Below are 24,767 nucleotides of genomic sequence, written 5' to 3'. Positions count from 1 at the left end.
TCTGGGGTGTTGTCTCAGCATCATATAAAACAAAAACAGCTCCTTATATAAAAAATGTATGTAACAGTGTAGTAGTTATAAACAAATACAAAGAAAATAACAATTTTGTTTTTATATGGAACTCAGTTCTCAGTGTTTTTACTCAATTTTTAAGTTTTTTTCTTCAGAAAGATGAGTGTCCACTAAATGTTGTGGGGATAATTTGTAGCGTGTGTGTTTCTCCTTGTTTTCGTCTAGTTCCAGTTATTGACACACTGGGGTGATGTTGGCGTTTGATCTACGGTTAATAGCAGAGACATTTGAATGCTTCTCACTAGATCTCGCAGCAATGTTATTAGTTCAGTGGTGAATTCAAATGCTTTCTTTACTCAATTTCTTAGCACTGTAGTAACAGTGTGGCTTGATCAAGATCGGCTCGCGCTGCACTGCCATTGGTCCAAACTCATAAACGGTCCGTGAAGCACAAATAAGTAGGGCAGTTTTGGTCCGCTTTCATTACGTTTGCCATTTGATGTTGGGCAACGTTGTGCTAACAAAAATTTAGTCGCACCGGCAGGAAAAATGGTCCAACGAATCGTTCGGTTAGTAATGTGTACCGAACCGAAAGCCTCGTACCGAACGGTTCAATACGAATACGTGTATCGTTACACCCCTATTCACAATATTGCACAGCTTCTCATGCCTTGCAAGGGTCGGCCAACCTTTTTGTCATGAAGTGCCATTTTTAAGTTTCCAAGTTAATCACTGTGCCACAACACCCCCTTCTCTTTCGGTCTTTTCATGATTGGATGGCTATCCGATCAGAGAAAACACGAGAAGTGACCAGGTAAGCATGAACAGAGTTTCCACATGCATCACAGTTATTTCAATGTGTGTGGAATGTTTAATAAGGACTCCGTATACTTGGTTGAATATCTCAGAAATTATGCAGCGATTAACCCTCCGCGTGCCAGTGTTGGCATGCGCGCAATAGGTTGCCGACCCCTTCCTTAGTGCTTAATTAAACAGCTAACAGCATTTAACATGACATTCAATGCTCCTCACACTCTGATAAAGCGCTGCATCTTTAAGAGAGCTTGACTCTCATGTTTTAGACTTGGCACACAAAAACAACTTAAGTAAGCAGTAAAACCTCTTTAACTTGCAGTAATTAGCTGCATGGCTAACAACACGCAGGTGAAGTTACAGAGATGTTCTTGGATGAATTGAAGAAGTCATCACAAATCATGCCGGACACATCTGTATGACATTTCCCCTCCCGCTCCCAGACAAAGAAACAAATGAATGAAAATGTGGGAGGATGTCACAGTGGTCTTACCCAATTTTAGCCTTTTGTTTGGGCTTGGATGACGCCACAATCCGGGCCTTCTTGGAACTCTTATTCTTGCCTCTGGATTTGGAGGAACCTGCCCTGTGACTGCGGTGCTGCGACGACGAAGACGGAAAGCATTCGGGACTCATGACGCGCGGAATATTTTTCTCTCCCCTCTCTCGTGCTTTGGCGATGGCCTCCGAGATAATTCGATTGGCCTTCTGTTGTTTATCGTCCGAAAGAGATGACTCCATCTGCTGCTGCTGCTGCTGCTGCTGCTGCTGCTGTTGCTGATGCTTCAGCACCCTCTTCTCAGACACGGATACGTACGAGGATGACGAAGAGGAAGAAGAGGAGCTGTTTTTCACTGGAGGGCTGAGTACCCGTGGCTGGCTGCTGGGACCATTAGTGTTCTTAGGAGGCTGTGAGAAAAGAGAGGAAAAAAAAGATGTTACCATCCAACCATGATATTAATGTTCTCCATGAGACTAGCTTTGTCTAGAATTGTTGTGTAGGCAGGACTGTACAGGAAATCAATAGATAAGTTTCTATTTCAGTATTCTGTAATTCCATATGCTAAACCCATGATGAACAATACACTATTTAAGATACCATGATGCCATGTAGACTAGTCTGCCGGTCAATTTGAGAGCGCTATTCGACATGAAACGGGATGATGAGCTGAGTTCCATGAACAGCCATAACATTACTCCTCTAGTCATGACCTAGAAAACTTGGACTCGAGCGGATGTAAATACTTTAATAGGTTTCTTATTAAGGGGGACAAAGTCAGTACAGTGAAACAGCTACTCTGCACGTAAGATTAAAGGTTCTGTAAGTGATTTAAGATGTTTCGCTAACTTCCACCATTATGTTAACTTCAAGCACACAACCTCTCTCCAAAACCCAGACCTCCAAAGAGATGCCAGACAAAAATCATTCACAAGCATTGTATTAAATTAACGACCTACCAGCCAAATGCTAGTAGTTTTACAGAAAGTGGTAAGTAATTTTGCTATTGTACGCTTGTTCGTTTATAATATATACTGTGAAGGCAAAGCTCTACAGGTTCCTTTTGATAATGTCTGATTTAAAAAATTGGAGTCAAAACAAAAAATATAATAACAGTGTCAATGAAAAGTGAACTGAGATCTTAAAGTCGCAATGTAATGAAAGTAGAGACAAATCTTTTCTTTTTTTTTTCATATTGTGACGTACATCTGTGTGCAGCGGATTATCAAAAAAGAAAAAAAAATGTTGGGCAGGGACTTGATTCTATTCATCAGTTGTTGATTGAATGGAGGCAGGATCTGAATGCGAGCTTGCAGTTGACTGTAAGAAAGGGCTGGGGTTTAAGCAGGCTAAATGATTGGAGAAGTCCAGCATACGTCACAAGAGAAAAGTCTGTAGTTTCACTGGAAGATCCAGTTATGATGTTTTGATTAAAAATTATAGGCTCAAAAAAAAAAAAAGGAAAAATGAAAATGAAATGTATGCATTTCATTCAAAATAAGATTAATAACATGAATTTCCATTTCATGCTAATTTTAATTAAATTAAAAGAAACCAGGGATTGTATTAGTCCAAAAAAAAAAAAAAAATTGTTTTGCACATTTTATATAGGCCTATATGTCATATATTTTTGAACTGGGAATTTCACCAGCCTTTGTGCCTGGAGGGCAAAAAAATTAATTTCATACCTTGTTGACAGGCTAATAACATTTCTGATTGGGTAGTTTACTGATTGCTAAAACATGTCTCGCTCCCCTGATTCTTTTCTGCAGTTAGTGTCTAGGGCTGTTACTGAGACAGGTGTGATTTCTCACTACACCTTTTACAGTGAGGCCTGTCAGGTAGTAGAGGCACTTTATGTGCTTACAGCTCAAATACCGTTCAAGAGTTTGGGGTCTTTCTTTACCCAGCTCAATATAGGTTGAGAATTTAATAAGCACACTACAGGCATTTCATGACCTCGCCAGCAGACTAAACATAAGAGATAAAAATCCTTGGAGATCCTTTCTCAATCTGATTGTAGCTGAAGCAATGCAGCATGGTAAGCCTGAGTCCACCCACACATACTGGATGACAACATGGGAAATCCTCCATCTTTGAACTGCTGCATCATCATTGTTCCTAAAGCCTGGGTTTCATAATATTCACTGCTCTCCAATCACGTGGCCAACCAGCTATAGAGGAAGATAAAGGAAAGATTTGGACAACTGCACAGGCAAAAGCAGAACACCACGGAGACTGCACACTCATGCACGTATTTATAACTTTATATGATCTATTTATCTATCTATATGATAGATATTATTTGTAAACATTCAGAATAGAGGTGTTAATAAGTCACAGTTCATCAGAACGGCATCACCCACTTATCAAAGGTCAAAAATGTAAATGGTCAACCTGAGAGACGTGAGTGAGTTTTTTCACACTATCCACCCTCACCCCATGAAATAAAAAGACAGACATGTATAATTCACCGCACGATCATATAACAGGCCGAGACATGCCAACTTTTACTATTCATGCCCATTTCGCCGACTCTCTAATTCCTTAAATTCTCACACTTTTTCTCACCAGGAAAGCAGATAAAGTGAGTTTGAACCCCATAAAGAAGGAGAACAAGATCTTATCTTTTACTTTATTAGGTTTTATTTTGCACACTTGCTCTTTATAAACATGACACGTCCAAAGCAATGTTCCAGTCATGCCAATAAAGCTTTGTTGACTCTCAAAAAAAGAGATACATAAAATGGGATCACCCGGCCTGCGCTTTCCTGATGGCTAAATAAAAGGGAATTATCTGGAAAGAGTGAAACAAAAGAAAAGAGTGGGGGAGGGTTATAAACACTAACTCATTCGGTGGCTAAACATGAGCCGGAGAGCAGAGTGAGAGAGACTGAGCTCTCCTGAAATATTCACACTAATCCATTCGAGGCATGAAGGGGTAAATCAACAGGAATGGAGACAAGGAGAAAAGCTATAGGGGAAAGGCGGGAGGGCGTATGTGAGAAAATGAGTAATAGAGAGAATATGACGTGAGCGAGCAAGAGAGAGAGAGAGCGAGTGAGGGGAAAATGCAGCAAGCCATGAGCACTGCAGCTATGTTACACATCTATAAATAACTGAAATTACAGGCTGCCAGCGCTGCAGCAATTTCAATCTCTCTCCTCGCTCAGGTCATCAACGTCTCCGCTTATAATGAAACCATATTGAAACAGAAATGTGCATGCGGCGCTGCCACACAAAGCCTGATGCGCACACGTATGTGGCACATCCCACGGCACTGAAAACGAAACAGGAAGAAGAGCAGACAAGGCACCGAAAGCTAGCTAACATAGCATACCCTGTTAGCATGCAAGCTAGAAAATAAGAAATGGAGAGAAGCAGTTAGCACAAGATGGCGGCGATTGTGTAGCCTGCCGCATGAGCCTGTAGCTGTTCAGTTCCTGCTGGCCCCCTCCCCCACCTCCACCCTTCCCTCCCCCTCCTCCTCCACCCCATACACAAACACATGCTCGCTCTCTCACTCACTCACTCACTCACTCACCCGTCCTCTCGGTCTCTTCACCGTAGACATGTTTTTTTCTTTTCTTCTTTCCCCCCTCTTCCCTCTCTCCAATCGCCAACAAAAGCCTTGCCCTTTCGCCGTTTTTTCTCTCTCTCTCTCTCTCTCTCTTGCACGCTCCCTCCTCCCTTCTCTCTCTCTCTCTCTCTCTCTCTCTCGCTCACTTTCCCTCTCTCCCTTCCTCCCCCAGCAGGTCCGTGGCTGAAGAAGCCCTGTTCACCTCCTCCTCCTCCCCTGGCCGGGCTGCATGGAGCCGCGCTTCACGGAAAACGAGGGAATGAGGAAGAGACTGATGAAGCAGCCACGCTGGTCCGGGATTCTCTCATTCTGCTGTGCTCAGCTGGGCTCTGTCTATTCTTTTCCCTCCCTCTCTTGCTCTCTCTTTCTCATCGATTCCCTCCAACTGTCCGTCCTAGAACAACTGCACTCGATCTCTCCCGGCCGTCGTTTTCTCGTCCACTCTCTTGCGTTCACACACACGCATAGACCGACAAGACTTCTCGTTCCTCTTTCTCCTTTCACATACCAGACGAAGGTAGGATTGCTAACACAAAAGGTTTTTTGTACTGGCTCAGTTGGACGCTCCGTAGCTTGTTTTCCTTATTTCCACTTGTTTTCTTTCCTTCCTTTTCCCTTGTTCCCCTCCCCTGTCTCAGGCTGGGGTGTGTGCGGCGAGCAGGAGACGCAGACGCAGCGGCGAGAAATGAAAGCACAAAGCAGCAAAACGCATCAGCATGAATATTAGAGATGTCGTTAAAATCCGGACTCGTTTTTCACTCTCTCTCCCTTGCTCGCTCACTCTCTCTCTCTCCCTCTTTAGCTCATTGTGAAACAGGAGGTCCAGCAGAGGGTGCTAGCTGTTATTACATTAACTTTCACAACTTAACCCTAAAAATACTGAATTTCTTTACTTGCTGAATCCAACCAGGCATAAAAAAAAATGAACAACAGCAAGTGTTCAAGAAAATGTATACACCTACACATACATTCAACAGATCATTTGTGTCAAAACAGCTTTGTTTTGATCCAAACAAGTAACAATTATAATTTGAAATGCATCATAATCATGTCAGCACTACAATCATCAGATTTACACACACAGGCAGGTGGCATGACTTCATGTGCTGCTGGATTGACTAACAGGAAGTGACAACAGATACTCAAAGGGAAATGAGGTCGTGTCCTCACTTTCCCTAAGTGTAATAGATTGGCCATGTGCAACTGTGCACATGCACTGCAAAAAAACCACTTGTGCCCACACATACACACACAGCAAAAATGAAAGCAAGTGTTTGCACTATGAAAAAATAGAGAGGAGTAAAATGAGTGTTTATGCCCCCACCCCAATCTGAAATCACACACAGAAGTGGGGCAGCTTAGCATAAGAATCTTACAGGGTAGCAGAGAGATTAGCTTTGGCTAGGCCTAGCCTTGGGACTGGAGTAAGATCAACTTTTACAAGGTTAAATAAAGTAAACGCAATACAAGAGACCTGAAAGTCATTTAAAAACACTCCTTCTCACTAGGTGGCACATAGCTGCGGCATGTGCAGATTTCGCCTCTGGCAGTATTGCCTACTAGGTACAATACTATGGAGCCCTTAAAGGCACATGGTGGTAGAAGAAAAATATGAGATGGGAGGAAAAAGTCAACGCTTTTGCGTTCTCTCGCAAATGTTTTGCGTTACCCCGATAAACTTTGTTTGTTTGAACAAAATGTTTAGAATTCAAAAGGTTTTGTGAGGAAACTCAAAGTTTCTCGGGGGAACGCAAACCGTTAACGAGAGAACGCAAAAGCATTGACAAATAATTTCTTCCATCTCATGCTTTTTTCCTTCACTCATATTTTTCTTCTACCACCATGTGCCTTTAAGGGCTCCGTAAAATACAATGTTCTGTAACAGGCTTTGTGTGACAGAGAGAGATAACAAAACAGAGAGAGAGATAACAAGGCCTTGAAGTTTGGACTTGTGAAAACAATTCAAACGAATGCTTCAATACACAGTTCATGCGATCATCTACTTACATGCAAAAAATAAAATGAAATGAATAAATAGAAATAATAAAATAAATCATATAGTTAAATATGCCTGCAATCTGTGCAGAGGATGTGGTAATGTGAAAATGTTATTTCTACATTTCTAAAAGATTTATAGGATGTGTTTGGTACTTAATTTTATGTGCAACCTGTATTTGTACAGGGAGCCAAGAAAGAATAACTTAGAAGATGAAGAAAGCAAAAAAAGAGTGTGCTTGTATGTACTGTAGGGAGGAAAAAGGGAGATATGCACATGTTCTGAAGGTCACATGGCACAAACCACCTCTACACCATGGCAACCAAATGGTTAATATGTAAATAAGATGAAATAGCATCACCAAGATAATGGGAGGAGTTCAGCTCCACAGAGAAAGAAAGAGAGGGAGAGAGAAAGAGAAAGAGTTACATAATAACCGAGTTAATGAAAGAATACAAGCTTGATTGTCTAGGTATTCTTTTTGTAACTGACCTAGTAAAAAATGTAACTTCTCCCTCTCTACAAATCAATGCTCTAACTGCAGTAATAATGACATTTTTTGAAACCTGGAAAACTGCAGCAGTGCACCAGTGATGACTTGGACCCATAAGCCCACAGTAAGTAGGGTCTGCGACTCTGCATTAGCACTATTGTGGTACTGACCACACCAAACATACAGTAGTGGCCAAAAGTGATGTCTGGAGGGTAAATCTGTTTTTAATGACCCTACAAGTTTGATTAAACCATCAAAATATGTTTTATTCTACAAAAATTCTACAAAATGTTTTATATATTTAAAAAAAATATATGTTTGGCCAATTATTTGGCCAAACATAACTACGGGTTATATTTTACTATGCAAAAATAAACAGGAAAAGCATACACTGACTACAACATAATCAGTTATTAATATTTATGTTTTTAATTTTAGTTAGCCTATTAATAGTCATGCTGCCATGACTACCCTTCCAGGCTCACTATTGGCTAATTCGGTTGAGGGCGGACATTTTTGGTTTGACATCATCATTGTAGTCCTTAGTTCGCAACACTTAAGGCCTGGGTATAGTTAGCCTAATTTTCCCCATTCCGCTCCGTCTCATGCACAGTTGAGCACGCAAGCCTTTCAAATTATAGCCTACTCCTTTGGCCGTGAGAGCGGAAAAAGACGAGTTTGGTGTGTGCGCACTATCTAGTGGACTTTGTCTAGCAAGTATAGTTTGGGCTTTATGTGCCACCTCAGTTAGCACCAAAGAGTCCATCTTAGACTTTGCTGAAAGTTGCTTAGCTTCTTTATAAATAGCTCCTACTCTTAAACAAGTCCTACTTTTTAATAAGAATGTTGACAGTTAAGTCAAAACTGAAGCCTATTCTTAAGAGCATTGTGAAGTTTTATACATATGGCCCCAGATGTATAAAAGTCATGTAAAGACTCAAATTTCATACTCTTATAAGGCAGGCCAACATGGAATCAGTGCATGTAGAAGGCTGCCTTTCATGTGTGTTTATTAAACATGATGTATAATTAAATTACATCTTAGATACCAATAAAAATGTAGTTATCTGTCAGCTGTCAGCAAAATTCCTTCCGACGTTCTTAAAAAAAAAAAACTGTTTTAACCAAACAAATTTTTTTTTTAACCATCATAGAGTGAAAGTTTATCATTTTGTCTTGCCAATTTACACATTCATATGATTTTAAACCAAAAAAAGAGGCGAAAATCGGGACTGGCGCGCTGTTATCTGTGCGTACTGCCGCACGCAAAGAGAGAGAAAGAGACAAGTTTCACACAGCGCTGGAATTGATTCCTCTTTCACATTTACTTGTGCTTGAACGGACACATACACACAGAATTATGTTAAAATACCTGTCTCAGCAAGTATTCTCTTGGTTATGTCATAAGTGAACAGTTGAGAAAGTTAATCCTTGCTGAACAAAGTAATTCAATTATTTAAAAAAATATATCTTACTGACCCCAAACTCACAGAGTACATTGAACTTGAACACTAAACATTGAACGGACCTTCAAAGCTCCAAAGCCTAACCATGAAAATATCATAGACTTGAGTGGAGTGGGTCCTTTTAAATTAGGCCAATAAGCAACCACCCAGAACACCCTCAAACCCAGATGGCAACATCCTACAAATACTCAGAACACCTTGGCATCTATATAGAAACACACTGACAACCACCCACAAAACACCCGCATCATGGAGGTAAGTAACATTTGCACAGTCAAGAATAATGTAAAAATCTATGTTTAAGTCAGTTCCTTTTCCTGCTGTTAATGAACTCCCTCTTAAGTTTAACAAAAGCACTTTTATAAAAACCTTACTTAGATATCACATTTTCACACACTTATGCCATATCAAAGTTCTCTCACTTTGATCTGAGCTTTTATAACAGTCTAACACTGTAATGATATCCCTGCCCATAACCTAAAATCTGTGTCCTGCTTAGGTGAAAATGAATTACACTGTCAGGACCAGAGAGAGAGTTTAGAGTCCATAATTAGGACTAGACCTGCAGACTAATGTGGAGTACAGCGGATAGAGCTGGAGGGAAGGAGGGAAAGAGAGGATTAATGAGGGAAGGCCTGATGTGTAGCATTGGTTTCCTGAACCCATTAAACACGACGGCTATTAATGACCCACACAGAACACACCACAACCCCCCTCTAAAACACACACACACAGAGAGAGAGAGAGAGAGAGAGAGAGAGAGAGAGAGAGAGAGAGAGAGAGAGAGAGAGACACACATTTCCTACACGTATATGCTTTCACACGTTCTTCAGAGCATAAATAGTATCAAAGACATAATGGCCACATGCAAACAAATCTATCAAAATTCTTTACCCATGTAAATCTGTAACCAATGAATTTTTTTTTTTTTTTTTTTGCAAAATAGATTTTAATATGAACGATAACTATATCACAACATATCAAGCAGGCCATGCACTCAAATCTGAAAATGCACTTCAAATTTCAGTTTTTTTTATAGTGATTTGAGCTAAAGAAGTAAAATCTATGATACCAAAACCAAACAATAACTGAGGTACAAAGCATTTTGGCCAATATACAACATGTTTTTGCAACATTGATTATTGTAGCCATTTGCAGACATGTTTGTTGCACGTGTGACCGCAATGGGCAATCAGAAATGTAAGTTAGTCAGAATACGCTCAATACGCCACAGTGTGTTCTGCATGATGCCTGCACGCTTACTTTTCACTCAGTCATTGAGCGTGAACTGAAGTGATATCAGCTTCATTGGTTCTTTGTTTCATATAACTTTGCTCGCTTACTGTAAATAACCTATTGCAAATTTGAATACATTTTATTTTTATTTTAAGTAAACACTGCAAAGTTTTGCATACTCAATCTGAAACTGCAATGTTTGACATTGTGATATAGCATCAGATAGGACAAAAAACAACAACAAAAAAACAGCCAATTGTTCTGTTACCTGTAATGTTTCTTTGTTTTTCATTTTATTACTAACTTTTCACTTGATCTTTTTAATGCAATTATTTAATTAAACAATATTTGAAGGCTACATACTAATGTTTTAATGTTTTATTTACTTATAATTATTGATAGTGTAAGTAATTCATTTATTTACAATTTTTATTTTCAAATAATAATAAAAAAAACATAATAAAATAGATAAAATTTTGCTATGGTACCAAAGTTAGAACCGAGTACCATGACATTTTACTGGTATTGGTACCAACTACAAAATTTTGGTATCATGACAACACTAATTCAGAGTTTGGTTGGGTGACCTAATCTGTCTCAGAGGATTACTATCAACCCCAGCCTCAGTCTACACCCTAACTCACTATAGGGTTCAACAGAACAGAACAGAAAGAAAGAAAGAAAGAAAGAAAGAAAGAAAGAAAGAAAGAAAGAAAGAAAGAAAGAAAGAAAGAAAGAAAGAAAGAAAGAAAGAAAGAAAGAAAGAAAGAAAGAAAGAAAGAAAGAAAGAAAGAAAGAAAGAAAGAAAACAGATCAATATACATTAGACAGACAGACAGAGAGACAGACAGACAGACAGACAGACAGACAGATAGATAGATAGATAGATAGATAGATAGATAGATAGATAGATAGATAGATAGATAGATAGATAGATAGATAGATAGATAGATAGATAGATAGATAGATAGATAGATAGATAGATAGATAGATAGATAGACAGACAGACAGGGAATGAATCGTAAGTTTTGTAGGCCATGAGGAACCCAGGAAAAGAGATACATGCCATGGGGGGAAGAGAAAGAGAGCACACAGCGGGTAGCCTCCACTAGACCTTTACACTTCTTTCATTATTTAGAGCAAAAGGGAAAGACTGAGAAAACAAAACACACCATCAGACACAGATGCAAACATCACTCAAAACACACTGAACACCATAAATTGTAATGTAGACGCATGCATTTTCTGTAAAGCTGCTTTGAAACGATATGTATTGTGAAAAGCGCTAAACAAATAAATGTGAATTGAATTGAACGTGAATTCTACGTATCTTTATAGACCCCTACATATTTTTATGCAATTTATAATTCATATTTACCATCATCGAATGATTTCCAATCACTGAAATAGGGCCCTTTGAAATCAGTTTTATTTTCCCCAAATTCTGTGTATTGCCATTTATTGGTTTAATTAAATTTGTATAAAAAAAAAAATATATTAGTATTAAATGAAATTCCAACCAGCAAAGCAAAGGAACACTCCCTTTATAATAAATGAAGCTGATGTCACTTTAGTCTTGCTATAATCATAAAATATGCACAATGAATCCTTTACATTTTCTGGATTCCTTCCTATTTAATGGTTTAAATGTTAATAATCAAAAAGCATGTCTAAACAAAAAACTAAAATTAAACTTAATTTTATTTCACAACAGTAAGACATTAACATGAGGAAACTGTGCTGAAAAGCACAGCAAAATAGAGCAAACGATTAGAGAAAATGTATTATGCAGATACAAAAAAAAAAAAAAAATCTATCACAGAGGTAACAGCACTTTTTAATGAGAAAAAACTGATGAACTGCCTTAACTTCTACCTGAGGCTCCTTTTCATCTATTGACCAATCATAAACCTGCAGCCCTGCAATTCTCGGCCAATCAGAAACTCGCAAATCAATGGCCATCTCCAGACCAAAAACAAATAAACCAACAGTAACCAAATCAAACACTTCTCCTCCAAACAGCAAACAGTGCAGCTGTAGAAAGCTGAAACGAACATTTTCCAACTCAAAGACGACGTCCCACACCTGTTAAGCTCCCTGCATGTCATGTGAGCGTGTGTGTGTGTGTGTGTGTGTGTGTGTGAAGGGTTAAACTGCTCAGGCAGGAGATCAGACAGTGTCATTGCCCTGAACTCCTGACATTCCTCTAACCCCCCCTCGCGAGAGCTGAGAAAATGGCCGGCTAGCTCACAGACACACACACACACACACACACATACCAAAGTCTAAGCGTGCTAATTTTCAGTAGACTGAAGTGAACTCTGCATACACACCACACACCTACAAACACATGCATAGTGAGGAAGTAAAGTAAAGTAAAAGAGGGCTTGAGAGATTGAGACCTACTGTGTAGTTTGGCCTGGCAAACTTCCCACATGCTTTTTTCCCCTTATGACTCGACTAACCCCTCCCTCTTCTCAACGTCCTTCCTTTTCTGTCCTCCCTCCCCTTCCGCTGTGCAGCAAAGACCGCCTATCTATAGAAATGCTACCAGAAACCCTTCCTGTTTACCTTTAACCCCTCATGTCCCTCCCCAGATCTGTGAACCTCACGGCTTTTCTCCTGACGTCATTCGTCATTTGATTCTGACCCTAGATTAGAGCTTGAGGGAGAAACAGAGCTGTCAGACTGGTTGAATGAGCAAATGTCTGTCTGTCTGAGTCGGCTGGTGGCAGACTTACAAAACCGAATGCACATGCATGTGCATGTGCATGAACCACTTATACACACAGATGGGGAGCACAAACACACAGACATGCAGTGGGAGGTAATCAGGTATCAGGTTACTGTGCTGGTTGGAGACTCTGCCTGACAGACCGGCCCAGTTATATAAACCTCACAGATGCAGAGTCAGGAAGCAACAAAGCAAGTTGGCCACACACAGGCATGCACTCACACAAAGAGGCGGATGCGCACACACACACACACACAGAGACCGGTTTTACTCACACAGCGCATTCACGAAGCACATGGTAGAAAGCCGACAAGCAAGCAAACATATACACACCTTACTTCACAAACTTGAACCATTTTCATTCAGGCATTAAGACACCTGCATCTTTTACTTATTTTTCCTCTTAAACATACAGAAACAGAGTACAAATACCAAGTGAATGCCATACCTTTAAATAAATACATTTATGTCAAATATATATTCTCTAAATGACAGTGATTCGGCTATGTCTATTAAACCTTCAAATCTGCGGTCATGCTGCCGCTGACCCAGAGAGAGCAGTAGTCATCATGTATAGATAACTGCCAACAATCTTTTCAAACACACAATTGAATGAATCATTGCTGAATAGGGATGTAACGGTCCAAACATGTACAAACATGATGGTTCGGTACGTCTCGGTTTTGAAGTCACAGTTCGGTAAGGGTTCAGTACAGCAGGGGAAGGAAACTAAAGACAAAATTGCTTCTTGTTTTTTCTTTTTTTAATTAAACTTTTTTTTTTTTTTTTTTTTACAAATGTGTATATGTGCATAAATAAATTCTATTATAATTAAAATGTTCTTAAGGAAAAAAAACTAGCTTAGCTAATGCTGTAAACTATATGGGGAGCCCTTAATTACACATTATAATGTTAAAGCTTACAATTAACAACAGAGCCCAAATTATTAATTTTAGTTGCTATTTATTATTAGATATAATAATCAACACTTACATAAAAAAAAACATGTACTGTAAATTGCATATAGAGGGTTTTCACAACACGTCATCAATCCGGAAGTCGGCCATATTGGAGGCACTGAACGCAAACAATGCCACTGAACTGAACGGACTCGCAAATTTGGCTTATTATTGCTGCTGAAAAATGGTCGTGTTTTGGTCTGTACTAATCGGCCGCACCGGGAAAAACATTTGGAGATCTATAGACTGTCAAAAGTTAAAGAGAAGAGTGCAAAAAACTGAGGAAAGAAGGCGTTTGTGGTTGAGAGAGGCACAGTATCAGCTCATCAACCACATGTGTAAATGAAGCGTTGACTATGGCTAAAATGTTGACGTAAAATAGTTCACTATGGCTACGTTCACACTGTCAGTCCAAATCCGAATATTTTTGTATCCGATTGGAATCTGATCAAAAATGATGTCCTGCTGCAGAACTGTAGGAGGCTGGCATGCACAGCTTTTTTCCGCGCTCTTGTCTCCGCCGGTTTCAAAATAAAAAAATAATCATTTTCTGCTCGTCTGACACTTTGCAACAACACAGCCTTGTTTCGGCGGTGACTTTCAGCATGTTTCTTATAAAAACGTCTGACGTTCACATTTTGCGTGGCACGAGAAAGTCTTTTTTTCTGTTCACGTTAGCTAATTCTGATCAGATTTCAATCGGATATGGACAAAAATAGGATTTGGACTGACAGTCTGAACGTACCCTATGTCCGGATAAGAAATAGAAGGAAGAATTGTCGGGTCATCAGTCCATGACTAAGAAGCTAGCTCGTTCGGATCTTTACCACATATTAACTGTTTGGGAAATAGGAATAGGAAAATACAAGTATTAGATTGAGACTCAATATTTAATCACTCGGATCTGATTGGGCACACAAAAAAAATTATCGGGACATCCGTATTAAAGGGATAATTCTATTGATGGACCCCATTGACTTCCATAGTATGTCAAAGAAGTCAATGGGATCAATCAACTGTTTTCGATTACCAACATTCTTCATATATCTTCTTTTGTGCTCAGCAGAAGAAAGAAATTCATACAGGATTGGAACAAGTTGAGGGTGAGTAAATGATGACAGAATTAAAAATTTTGGGTGAACTATCCCTACACAAATAAACAGACAAATATTTCTGCCATCAGTGGAGAAAGATCCTCTACATAGCCAGATTAAACAGTTACAGCATCTACCAGCAGGGGCTAAATGGGCTATGTTAATACTCATTTAAAATGCGAAGAAGGCATTTAGATAAAACCACAAAAGTACAGTAAAAACAGAAAATTTAATTTCAAGAGTCAGAGAAAGAATAAAAAAAATGATAATGGCAAAAAGACACCTTAAAAAAGCGGATCCATCATCTGGATCCCATCCAGACAGTAGGTTGGGGGGTTTGTGTGTGCATGTGAGTGATGTGGATTGGTATTTGCATCTATGTTGCTGAATGTTCATTCTGCACAAAGCAGCAGCACAAAGGGGCTCTGTTCATGCCGTCAGCCGGTCTCGCTCGCTCTCTCGGGCCCTCACACTATCACACCACCCTGTAACACTGTGGCCGCTGCTGCTCTACCCTGTCACTCATTCCAAACCATTTTTGTTGATTCCTAAACTGTCAGATCAAATGGTAATTTATTTCATTCAAACATTAAATCTCAATCATTTTCAATCCTGATCAACAAAGCTGCTTTCATATCACAAGAGGGGTTCATTAGAATGAGAAGGTATGATATGACATTTCCCATAGACTGATGTGAAATACATGATCTTGTATTTTCTACAAAAAAGTAAACCACACAAAAAAAAAAAAAAAACATTCCCCTCTACTGCAACTAAACTGACATCCTAGGTGAAGGCAAGTTTCAATACTGAAACACCAAACTCTCGTGGTCCAGAGACTCAGGACATTAAAGCACAAACTCGAGACCCTCAGGGAGAGAGAAGGTTGAGTGCATCTCTCTCTTTTACCCTGGGACTGCCTCACATTATACATCTGTTGGCTTTCCACAGCCCAGTGCACATGAATGGCTCATCTTTCTCTCTTTCTCTCTTTCTCTCTCTCTCTCTCTCTCTCTCTCTCTCTCTCTCTCTGACACACACACAAATGTGTCTACAGGACACACTCACTACAGGAAGTCACACGATATGAACTCTGATCCACATCCTGCCTCTGCTTTAATTAAGGATCTGCGAGGACAGGCAGATTGACTAAAGGGGAACATAACAATCCATCTTGACTGACTTTGCTTTCAGTACCTTTATAAAGTCTAGTTAATTTGTAACATATTCTAAAACAGTAGATTGATGCACCAATACATTATAATTGTTTTTATGTTATGGCCGATAACCATAAAAGGCCAATATTAAAATGTAATAATATTTTGTCTAAATACATCAAAATTTAGCAGAGTGTTATTAATTAGCATTTTTAAAGGTTACGTGTAAGTGATTGACAGCAAAGGTAATCTAACTGTAAAAATGGTAAATAGAATGCACAATTAAATATAGGCTATTAGGCTAGTCTGCAAATCCAACTAGTGCTGGGCGATAAAACTATAACGATAATTATCACAATATAATTTTCCTCTACAGAATCATACACCCGGTGCAATGTGGCGCCAGGTGCGACGCAAATGTTTTTTGCTAGTTTCAGCCCGACGCAGTTATCATTTTCACGTCCAATGGTGCAATAAAATCAACTAAAAGTCAATGGTGCAATATTTTTTTTGTTATTTAAAGAGCGCGTTAGGAATGTGCGCCTATAGGCGGGTCCACAACGCGCGTACATTCTGCTTATTACACACACAGGGACGCACAGCAGCACACAAACTGGCCAAATATAAAAAAATAAAAGGATTACAATGTAAAACCTCGCTTTAACCTCAATGCTTTAACCTCGTACACGAGCAGATCCGTTTCCTCTGGAGACATGTTCAGTCTTTCCACTATCAAATTCCGCCATGTAAATGGCGAATCCGCCATGGTGCGAGTGCAACTGGCATTTAAAGGGAATGGGAGATGAGACTCTGATTGCTTTATTGCACGTAAAGCCCAATACACAAATACTATGGACGATCAAATTTTACCTTTAAAATGAGGTTGTTAAATTTTTTACAGATGCTACTGTTTTTGTTAATGAACATAAATTTACATCCGCATCCCAACTTAAGGCACTGCTACTGTCACTCCACTCAGGCTACTGTTAAATGTGCATTTCTAAGAGACAAAACATGTAGGCTAATATTAATTTGTGAAAGGTTCACCTGTTTGGCACTTTTTTTATGTACTGATGATAAAACCACAATTAGCCTAACTGTCTGGTTTCTACAACTTCCACTCAGGAGCAAAAATCTGCCTTTAAATTAGAAAGAAATACATATTTGACATTTATTGTGATAATTATCGATTATTCTCATGATAATTTTTTTGGCCATATCGCCCAGCCCTACATGAAACATTAACAATACTGATAAAAACGATCATACTGGCCAATAATCAATATGGTACAATGAACTACAATCCATCTCTCTATTGACAAACAAAGAGGAGACTCCAGTTTGCATTTCTCCTCATGGAAAAACAAGAGCACTGGCAAATCTGTATTTGGGTATGCGTATTTGTGAGTGCAAGTCTGACTGCGAGAGCACTCCATGTGCCTGGTAGAACTGGTGGAGAGAGTTCATGATATGTGTGTGTGTGTGTGTGTGTGTGTGTGTGTGTGTGTGTGTGTGTGTGTGTGTGTGTGTGTGTGTGTGTGTGTGTGTGTGTGTGTGTGTGTGTGTGTGTGTGTGTGTGTGTGAGAGAGTGTGGCAGCTGAATCACTGAGCCTCAACTCCCTGTGTCAGCAGCAAAGAGCTGAGGGGGGAAAGACTGATGCTCATGCATCACAACAGAGAGAGTGAGACAGAAAAAGAGACAGACAGATAGTGAGAGAGAGAGAGAAAGAGTTGACACTGCCAGGCAGTATTGCTGAAAGAACTGCCTGCTGCTTGCGATCACAGTCTAGACAGTACTCCTGCTCTTTTCTCTCTCTCTCTCATTCTCCATTTCCCTCAGGAAACCTCATTATCAACATCTCCCTTCTGCCTGCACTCACACACAAACACTAATCTCACATCAACACACACATTCAGAAAAACCACAAGCCAGACCCACTCTAGTCAGTCAGAGTGCACCTCCCACTATCCTATGGTTGGCCTGACCCACATCTTGTTATAGCCTTAAGTACGCTTAGCCCCAGTAAGTCCTAAACACCACTGCAACTCTTAATCGGCTGCTACAGTACCTGTCTAAAGGCCCTTGACAGGAGGAGTGGTGAATTATTATTTAATGGAGGCAGTCTGTCTTGACCTTTCTCTTCCTGTACAGTTGAACACTACAATGTAGCCTGTTGTCAAAGTAAGCCATTGTCTGCTTGGCAACATTCCAGCAATAATTTCATTTATCTCTCATCTATATCATTAACTTGTATAGTCCCTGTGTTGATAAACACCAACAACAACTACAAATACCCTGTTGCAAATCATTCACATCCGCTCAAAATAAGCCAAGCAGAGCTGATAACTGAAACTGAGAGCTCATAGCTGTAATCTCTGACACACTCCATCATCCCAGCACTGAACCTTTAAAGCCATCAAACAAAATAAGATACATTTGGGAAAGAGCTGAGAACTGCTTCTCTCACCTGTACATTGTTGTATGCCATTGGCACATCCTCCATGCCTTCCTGCTCCTTCACTTCCTCTTCTCGGTCATTCCCTAGTCCTACATTTATCCAAGAGTGATTGGAGTTCTCTTCCTGGTCTAGTGCCTCCAGCTGGGGCAACAGCTCATCGCCCATAAGGTCAGAAGCTTCACCCAGATTGTCAAGTCTTTGATCAGGTTGCTCTCCAAGCAAGACCTCCTCCAGAGCCTGAAGCCCATTAATGCTGCTTACGCTCTGGTTCGCAACCAAAGATCCAGGCACATCACAGGTCCTTCGCTCTGCCGTAGAGAACGGACGGTTTGCAGAGAATGAGTTCAGGCCATCTGAGAATACCTCAGAGGAGCTGAAGGGATTCTGCTCTGATTTAGAGCTACGTAAGGGGCACTGTTGTGCTGGACTGCCCGGTATTCGGACTTGTTGCTGCTGATGTTCCATTCCGGAATTAGACAAGAAAGGACAACCAGTATCCAACAGGTCTGAAGCTGATGATGAGATGACCATAGAAGAGGTTGTAATAGATACTGGGGCAGAGGAGTAAGACTGGGTTTCATTTACTACAGGGGGAACGTAACGAGCAGTGGGATAGGACGAAGCATGGCTAACCGAGTCAGTTGGGAAAGAATGGGTTGCAGGGGAAGACTGGACAGGGAAGGCCAGGTCATTGTCTTCCAACCTTGGACCTGTAGTAAAACCTTGGACCCCTTGTGCCACCTGAAAGCCACTGTGTTGAGAAGACACAGGCCTCATTGAGGCATCAAGATACTGTTTGGACTGTGAATGACCACTCGGGGCAACTGTAGGGTGAAAGGGACTACCCTCTACACTGAGCGAGTTATGGTGGCGCTGCTGGGAATGATTTTGGGGGACACTGCCCTCATAGTAAAAATTGAGATGTTCCTGATAGGTCTTGGGAATTTCGTGCAAGCCCTGATGGGTATGTTGGTGTGGAAGCTGCAGCTGGTTTGAGATTGGGTGTTGATTGAGACTGTGCTGTCTCTGCTGAAGATGTTGATGACTGTACTGCTGATGCTGAGCTTGATGCTGCTGAAACTGTTGTTGCTGTTGAAATTGTTTATGTTGAAGTTGTTGATGAAGTTGTTGGTGGTGTTGATGGTGCTGATGGTAGTTATTCCCTTTTTGATCATGGTTTCCCCACATGGGGCTGTTGTGAAGAAACAGTCCATTGGTCTGGGGCACTTGGTTCATAGTATGCCCTTGAAATGGTTGCTGCTGTGGCAAAAATGCTCTTCCATCATTGCTCCCTACTTCTGGACCAGGAAAGGACTGTTCCATTGAGGTCTGTGCCTTCACAGTGTCAAAATGCCCCACAGGTTGACTGTAGGGTATCCCGTGTTGGATGGTAGAAGATCTGGACCCTGCATCCACCTGAAGATTATCCAAACTAGGACCCAGGTGAAGTTCATCATCCAAGGACACTGACCCAGGGGTAAACCCTGGATCATCCTGGACTAGGCTGTCAAGCCCTCCCCCAAATATGTTAGGGTCATCAAAGAAGTCCATGATGGGATCAGTCATTGTATGAGTTCAGTGCATGAAGTGTCTGCCCCCTCAGCGGCCCCTACGACAGGACTGCTGAATGCAACAGGGAGCTAAAGACTGTCAGAGTTTGTTGAACCACTGTGTGTCCATCACCAAGAAGGGCAACAGTCTAGAAAAAGATAAACAAAATTACACAACTTTAGATGCAAAACACTTAATATGGAATTCAGAACCTTCAATAAATTCAATAACCTTCTACAAAATCATTAATTGAGCACATTTTAAAAGAGGTTTTGAATCCAAAAACATCATTGGTACCACATAATTGTATCACAGTTCTCTGAGCTTGGCTAATATAAGTCGAATTTGACATACTGTATTCAGAACGCAAGACTTCAGGTATTACTGCTTTTAACATACAAACACAGAGTTCAGTTCAAAACAGGATTGGCAAAACTGAATTTGCCACACAGTCCAGTTGAATTGGAATGACAGGAAGTGGAATGGAATGAACTGAACTGAAATTCAAAGAAATTCAACAGGTAATGGCATTCTTCAAAAAACAAAGACCTTGATTAAGCTAGTTCAAATGTGTTGTTTAAATGGAATGCAGTAATTCTAAGACAAGTCAGATTGACATGTCTGATGTCCTCTAGCCATATAACAGATAACTATATGGTCAGGCGACGTATGCAAAAACAAAATGGCACTGTGAATGCTAGCATTTGTTTTTGGGACAAGTACGATTATCAACACAGAATATTATAATGTACTGTATTGTATACTTTTTTTGTCATCATTTATATAAGAATGTTTACACACTGATCAGTTTTATTTGCTTAAGTGATGATTTATCATTATATCTCCTTGGGTGCCACAACGATCGTATGACGTAATACACCCACATCTCAGCATAGTCAGACTTTCCAAGTAGGAAGTTTCCCATCAAGTGGTGTTCTATTGAATTTACCCAAGTAAGAAACATATAATTCCAAACTGCCGAAATGTAATGGAATGCACCATAAACTTAGCAGGAAGATGGACCTTTAGCAGTAGCACTGAGCAATGAGCATATACTTTAAATACAAATCCGTTGTTACATCACTCCATAACAAGATACAGTACCGCATTAATGCTCTTCTAAAATGCCCATGTCCTTAAGTAAGACTCTGGCAATAAACTCTTCCAGAACACCCTGAGGCCTGAGAGAGGTGAAAGGGGAAGGAATGTCTAGGGAACATTTGGCACCATTAGTGGAGCTCGGAAACAGGCATTACAACAAGCACAGCAGCTGAAGAGCTTTCAACACCAGACAAAAACCAGGTGCTTCACACTCCCCTCAGACTTCCCTCAGTTATGGATGAAAGAGAGTGAGTGGGAACTGCATAATTCTTTGTCAAGCCCTGGTCAGGAGAGCGGCAGGAGCTGTGTGGGACATACAGACAGCTCATTCCATTTCATGCACGCATGCACACACACACACACACACACACACACACACACACAACCGGACAGAGAGGGTGAGAGAGAAACAGGCTGTCCTGACCAACACCGGCTGTGGAGGAGGTCAGTCACGACCTGATGACTCACAACACACACAGATAAACAAAATGGCAGTGCACAGAAACCAAGACATGGTCCAGAACTACAATACCATTTTGTGGTTTCATCCTTTATCCCAATATACCTACAATAATTATTTAGTCGAAACATAGGGAAGCATAACACTTTAAAGTGTCGCTCCACATCTTGACTATGATATATATTTTTGCCATCTGAAATAGACTGTAACAGCTATTTTATATTGATTTTAATTTTTTTAAAAGCAAGGCAGAAAACACATGGAGGGCCAGTCCTATGGGTGGTAGATTTCAAAGAAGAAAAAAGCAGCTCAAACATGAGTCTTATCTCATATCAACCAAAAACTCACAGCTCTGTGTAGGGATTTTCAATCATAAATGCAGCCGCATCTGCGTCTGTCACCAGTGTTCAAAATTACAAGGCACCTCCCATTATCTAGGGCTGGCTTTAGTGAACTGCTTTGCAAGTAGTACACACCTGTCTCAAACCAGGAAGCATTTGGGCAGGAACATTGTAATTAAGGCTTACTGTCTTTTCAAGTCATCTGGGAGAAACTGATACGATATCAGACTATATCATATTACATAAGAGAGGCGCCTACATAAATCACTTTGTTTCTTAAATATTTAAGTCTGGAGTATAAGGATGGGACTGGAAAAATTACAGTATGATTACTGCTGCCTTGATTAAGGAATTGTGAAAAGTGTTGATTACACAATTCTATTTAAATCTACCGCAGTTTTAAATTTACAATATGTTTAGAACCAAAGTGTAAAGAATCAGTGGCAATTTACAATTATCATTGCAACTATGGATACACAGATCTGATATTCAGTATCAGTATCGGGTCTGATACTGAAATTTTTGCTGGATCGGGTATCGGTCAGATGAAACCGATCCAAATCCATATGCACATATGCATACGCATGGTTGTTACTGTTAACAATGTTTAAAACTGCTAAAATGTTTAGATTTTATAAAATTACTGTGCACCAAATATTTTTTTTCTAGAAATATGTTTGCTGCTGCTTATTTGTTTTTGTTTTTTGTTCTCTATAATAAAGGTGTATATATTTAGTGGATTGTGTTTAACATAAAATATTGATCATCAGTTGACTTGCGCTGAAATTCAAGGCTCAAACAATGAGACTGTGTAAACATGCAATGAGTCTCAGCTCAGTTATTACAATGGATTTAGAGTATTACCACATTGCTTGCCTCCTAGAGTTGTCACGAAATCGAAATACGTTTTCTACAAAACATGACTAAATATCTCAATACCAATACAGAGCTGATACCACAGTCGAAAACCTAAAACAACAGGAAAAGTAATTGAATAATAGATGACAGAACATGCAACTTAAAATTCTTTGTTTTATTTATTAATTTAAACAAGATGAGATTGAGGTGTTCGAAACATTGATAAAAGGATCAAGTCAAATTTAAGTTATTACTGCCCGCAACTGCCTCATCAAAAAAAAAAAAAAAAAAAAAAGTTTGCTTGTCACAAAATAATTTGCACTCATTTGAGGGCATGAGCATTATATAGGCTTATTATATTATCTATCACATTTATTAACCTGTCGTTTAGGAGTGGGCGATGTGACTAAAAACCTATTTCACAATAAGATTTTTTTTTCTTTTCACTTTAACAATATATCCCAATATATGTATTTTGCTATTTTCTTGATTTTGCTAGGTTTTTTGGTGGCTTATTTTACTATCAGGAGTACAAAGAATATAAAAACATTGTACAGTCAAATACAAATTTACTTTCATAAATGGTGGTAATTAAATCAATTTATCAAACTAACAATTGTAGTTAATGTTTTAAAACATAGGCCTATTCAAATGAAAATGTAATAATAAGGCGTAGAGTTTTTCCATCTTTTCCACCTCACTTTTAAGTCGCTTATGAATGCCCGTGTGGCCGTGCGCATTTTACTTTCGGTTTCAAATTAGCAGCAATTCAGGGGCGGCAATTGCTTGAATGGTAGGTTGATTATTATTCTTAATGAAAAACAACAACAAAACAGTACAATGACACACTCGCTTATATTAAACCGAACTTTTATTAACAAAACGAATAAGACGACTTAAAAACGAATAAGCACGGCATACACCATGCATTGTTGTGCACTTGAAGGTGTATGTTTAAATTAGAAGTGTTACCTCTGGATGCTGCCACCTTCATCATGCAAAGTTTACAGATTGCCTCATTAATGTTTGCATAATCTCTTTTACATTTAGTTTTTAAACCAAATCTGTATTTAACCAGCATCGTCTTGTCAGTCAGCTCACCTCACTATTTCTGCTGATCTGTTCTGCGATTGTGTTCGGCTCAGACTGCTTTGAGCAGACACGTTCAGTTTTGTAGGCTACAGTCTGTTCTCTAACTGAACAAAATTATTTTCATTACCATAAAAATCAAACCGATGGTGGGGGCAGTGCCGCGGTGGGCAAGTGATGTAATCGTTGTGTGGCTGAACACCATGTAACACCGTTAAGTTAACCGAGTAACCGACCTGTTTTGAAGGGTTGTTGAGAAGACCTTTGTGTTTCTGTGTGTATATGATATATAATGATAGTTTAATCAAATTAAATGGTGAAATGCTCGTGAAGTGAACTTAGAGCAGCTCTGTTTCCGTTTCCGGATTCCGTGATTCTGTCGGGGCTCTACGTGGGATATGCCATGTTAAAGAGAGTAAGTTGAGTGGGTTGTTTATTGTGATATAAAGTTATTACCATTAGTAAGAAGAAGGGTATGCAGTTAATAGAGGTCTCCTCTCAATGCACACTACATAGCACTCTTCATGGCTGTCGAATAGATGCAGCAATTGTTTCAGACAGCTTCGCACCGGTATGGCGGTATTTGAAAAATAGGCTACATATCATACGCGAAAATTGAAACTGGTATGTTGACCCCGTATAGTGCCTAGGCCAGTACTAAAAGGAATTAATACTTTTATCCATCAAGGACACACTAAACTGACCAAAAGTGACAGTAATACATTTATAATGTTACAAAAGATTTGTTTTAAAAAAATGCTGTTCTTTTGAACTGTCTATCTTGAAAAAAATGAATCATGCTTTCCACAAAAATTAAGCAGCACCAATTGTTTTCAACTTAATAATAATATTAACAAATGATTTTTGAG

General features: G+C 39.6%; 1 protein-coding gene across 8 annotated transcripts in view; it reads right to left on the bottom strand.

Moving 5' to 3' along the window:
* Positions 1–24,767, bottom strand: part of chd9 (chromodomain helicase DNA binding protein 9) — a 69,909-nt gene that overhangs the window by 39,596 nt on the left and 5,546 nt on the right. For 6 of the 8 annotated variants that reach the window (XM_084405724.1, XM_084405727.1, XM_084405726.1 and 3 more), the window contains exons 2-3: positions 18,508–20,197; positions 1,319–1,734 (exon numbers count right to left, since the gene is read on the bottom strand). In XM_084405724.1, coding sequence (XP_084261850.1) covers positions 1,319–1,734; positions 18,508–20,064 — 1,973 coding nt within the window. In that variant the 5' untranslated portion in view covers positions 20,065–20,197. Of the gene's footprint in view, positions 1–1,318; positions 1,735–4,868; positions 5,720–12,501; positions 12,575–18,507; positions 20,198–24,767 lie in introns of those variants that run through there. The other 2 variants (XM_084405731.1, XM_084405730.1) reach the window with 2 other exon arrangements.

This window comes from Rutilus rutilus (assembly GCF_951802725.1).
Source record: "Rutilus rutilus genome assembly, chromosome: 3".
NCBI lineage: Eukaryota > Metazoa > Chordata > Actinopteri > Cypriniformes > Leuciscidae > Rutilus > Rutilus rutilus.
Note: the sequence above shows the minus strand (reverse complement) of the source record. Positions and strands in the feature narration are given on the sequence as shown.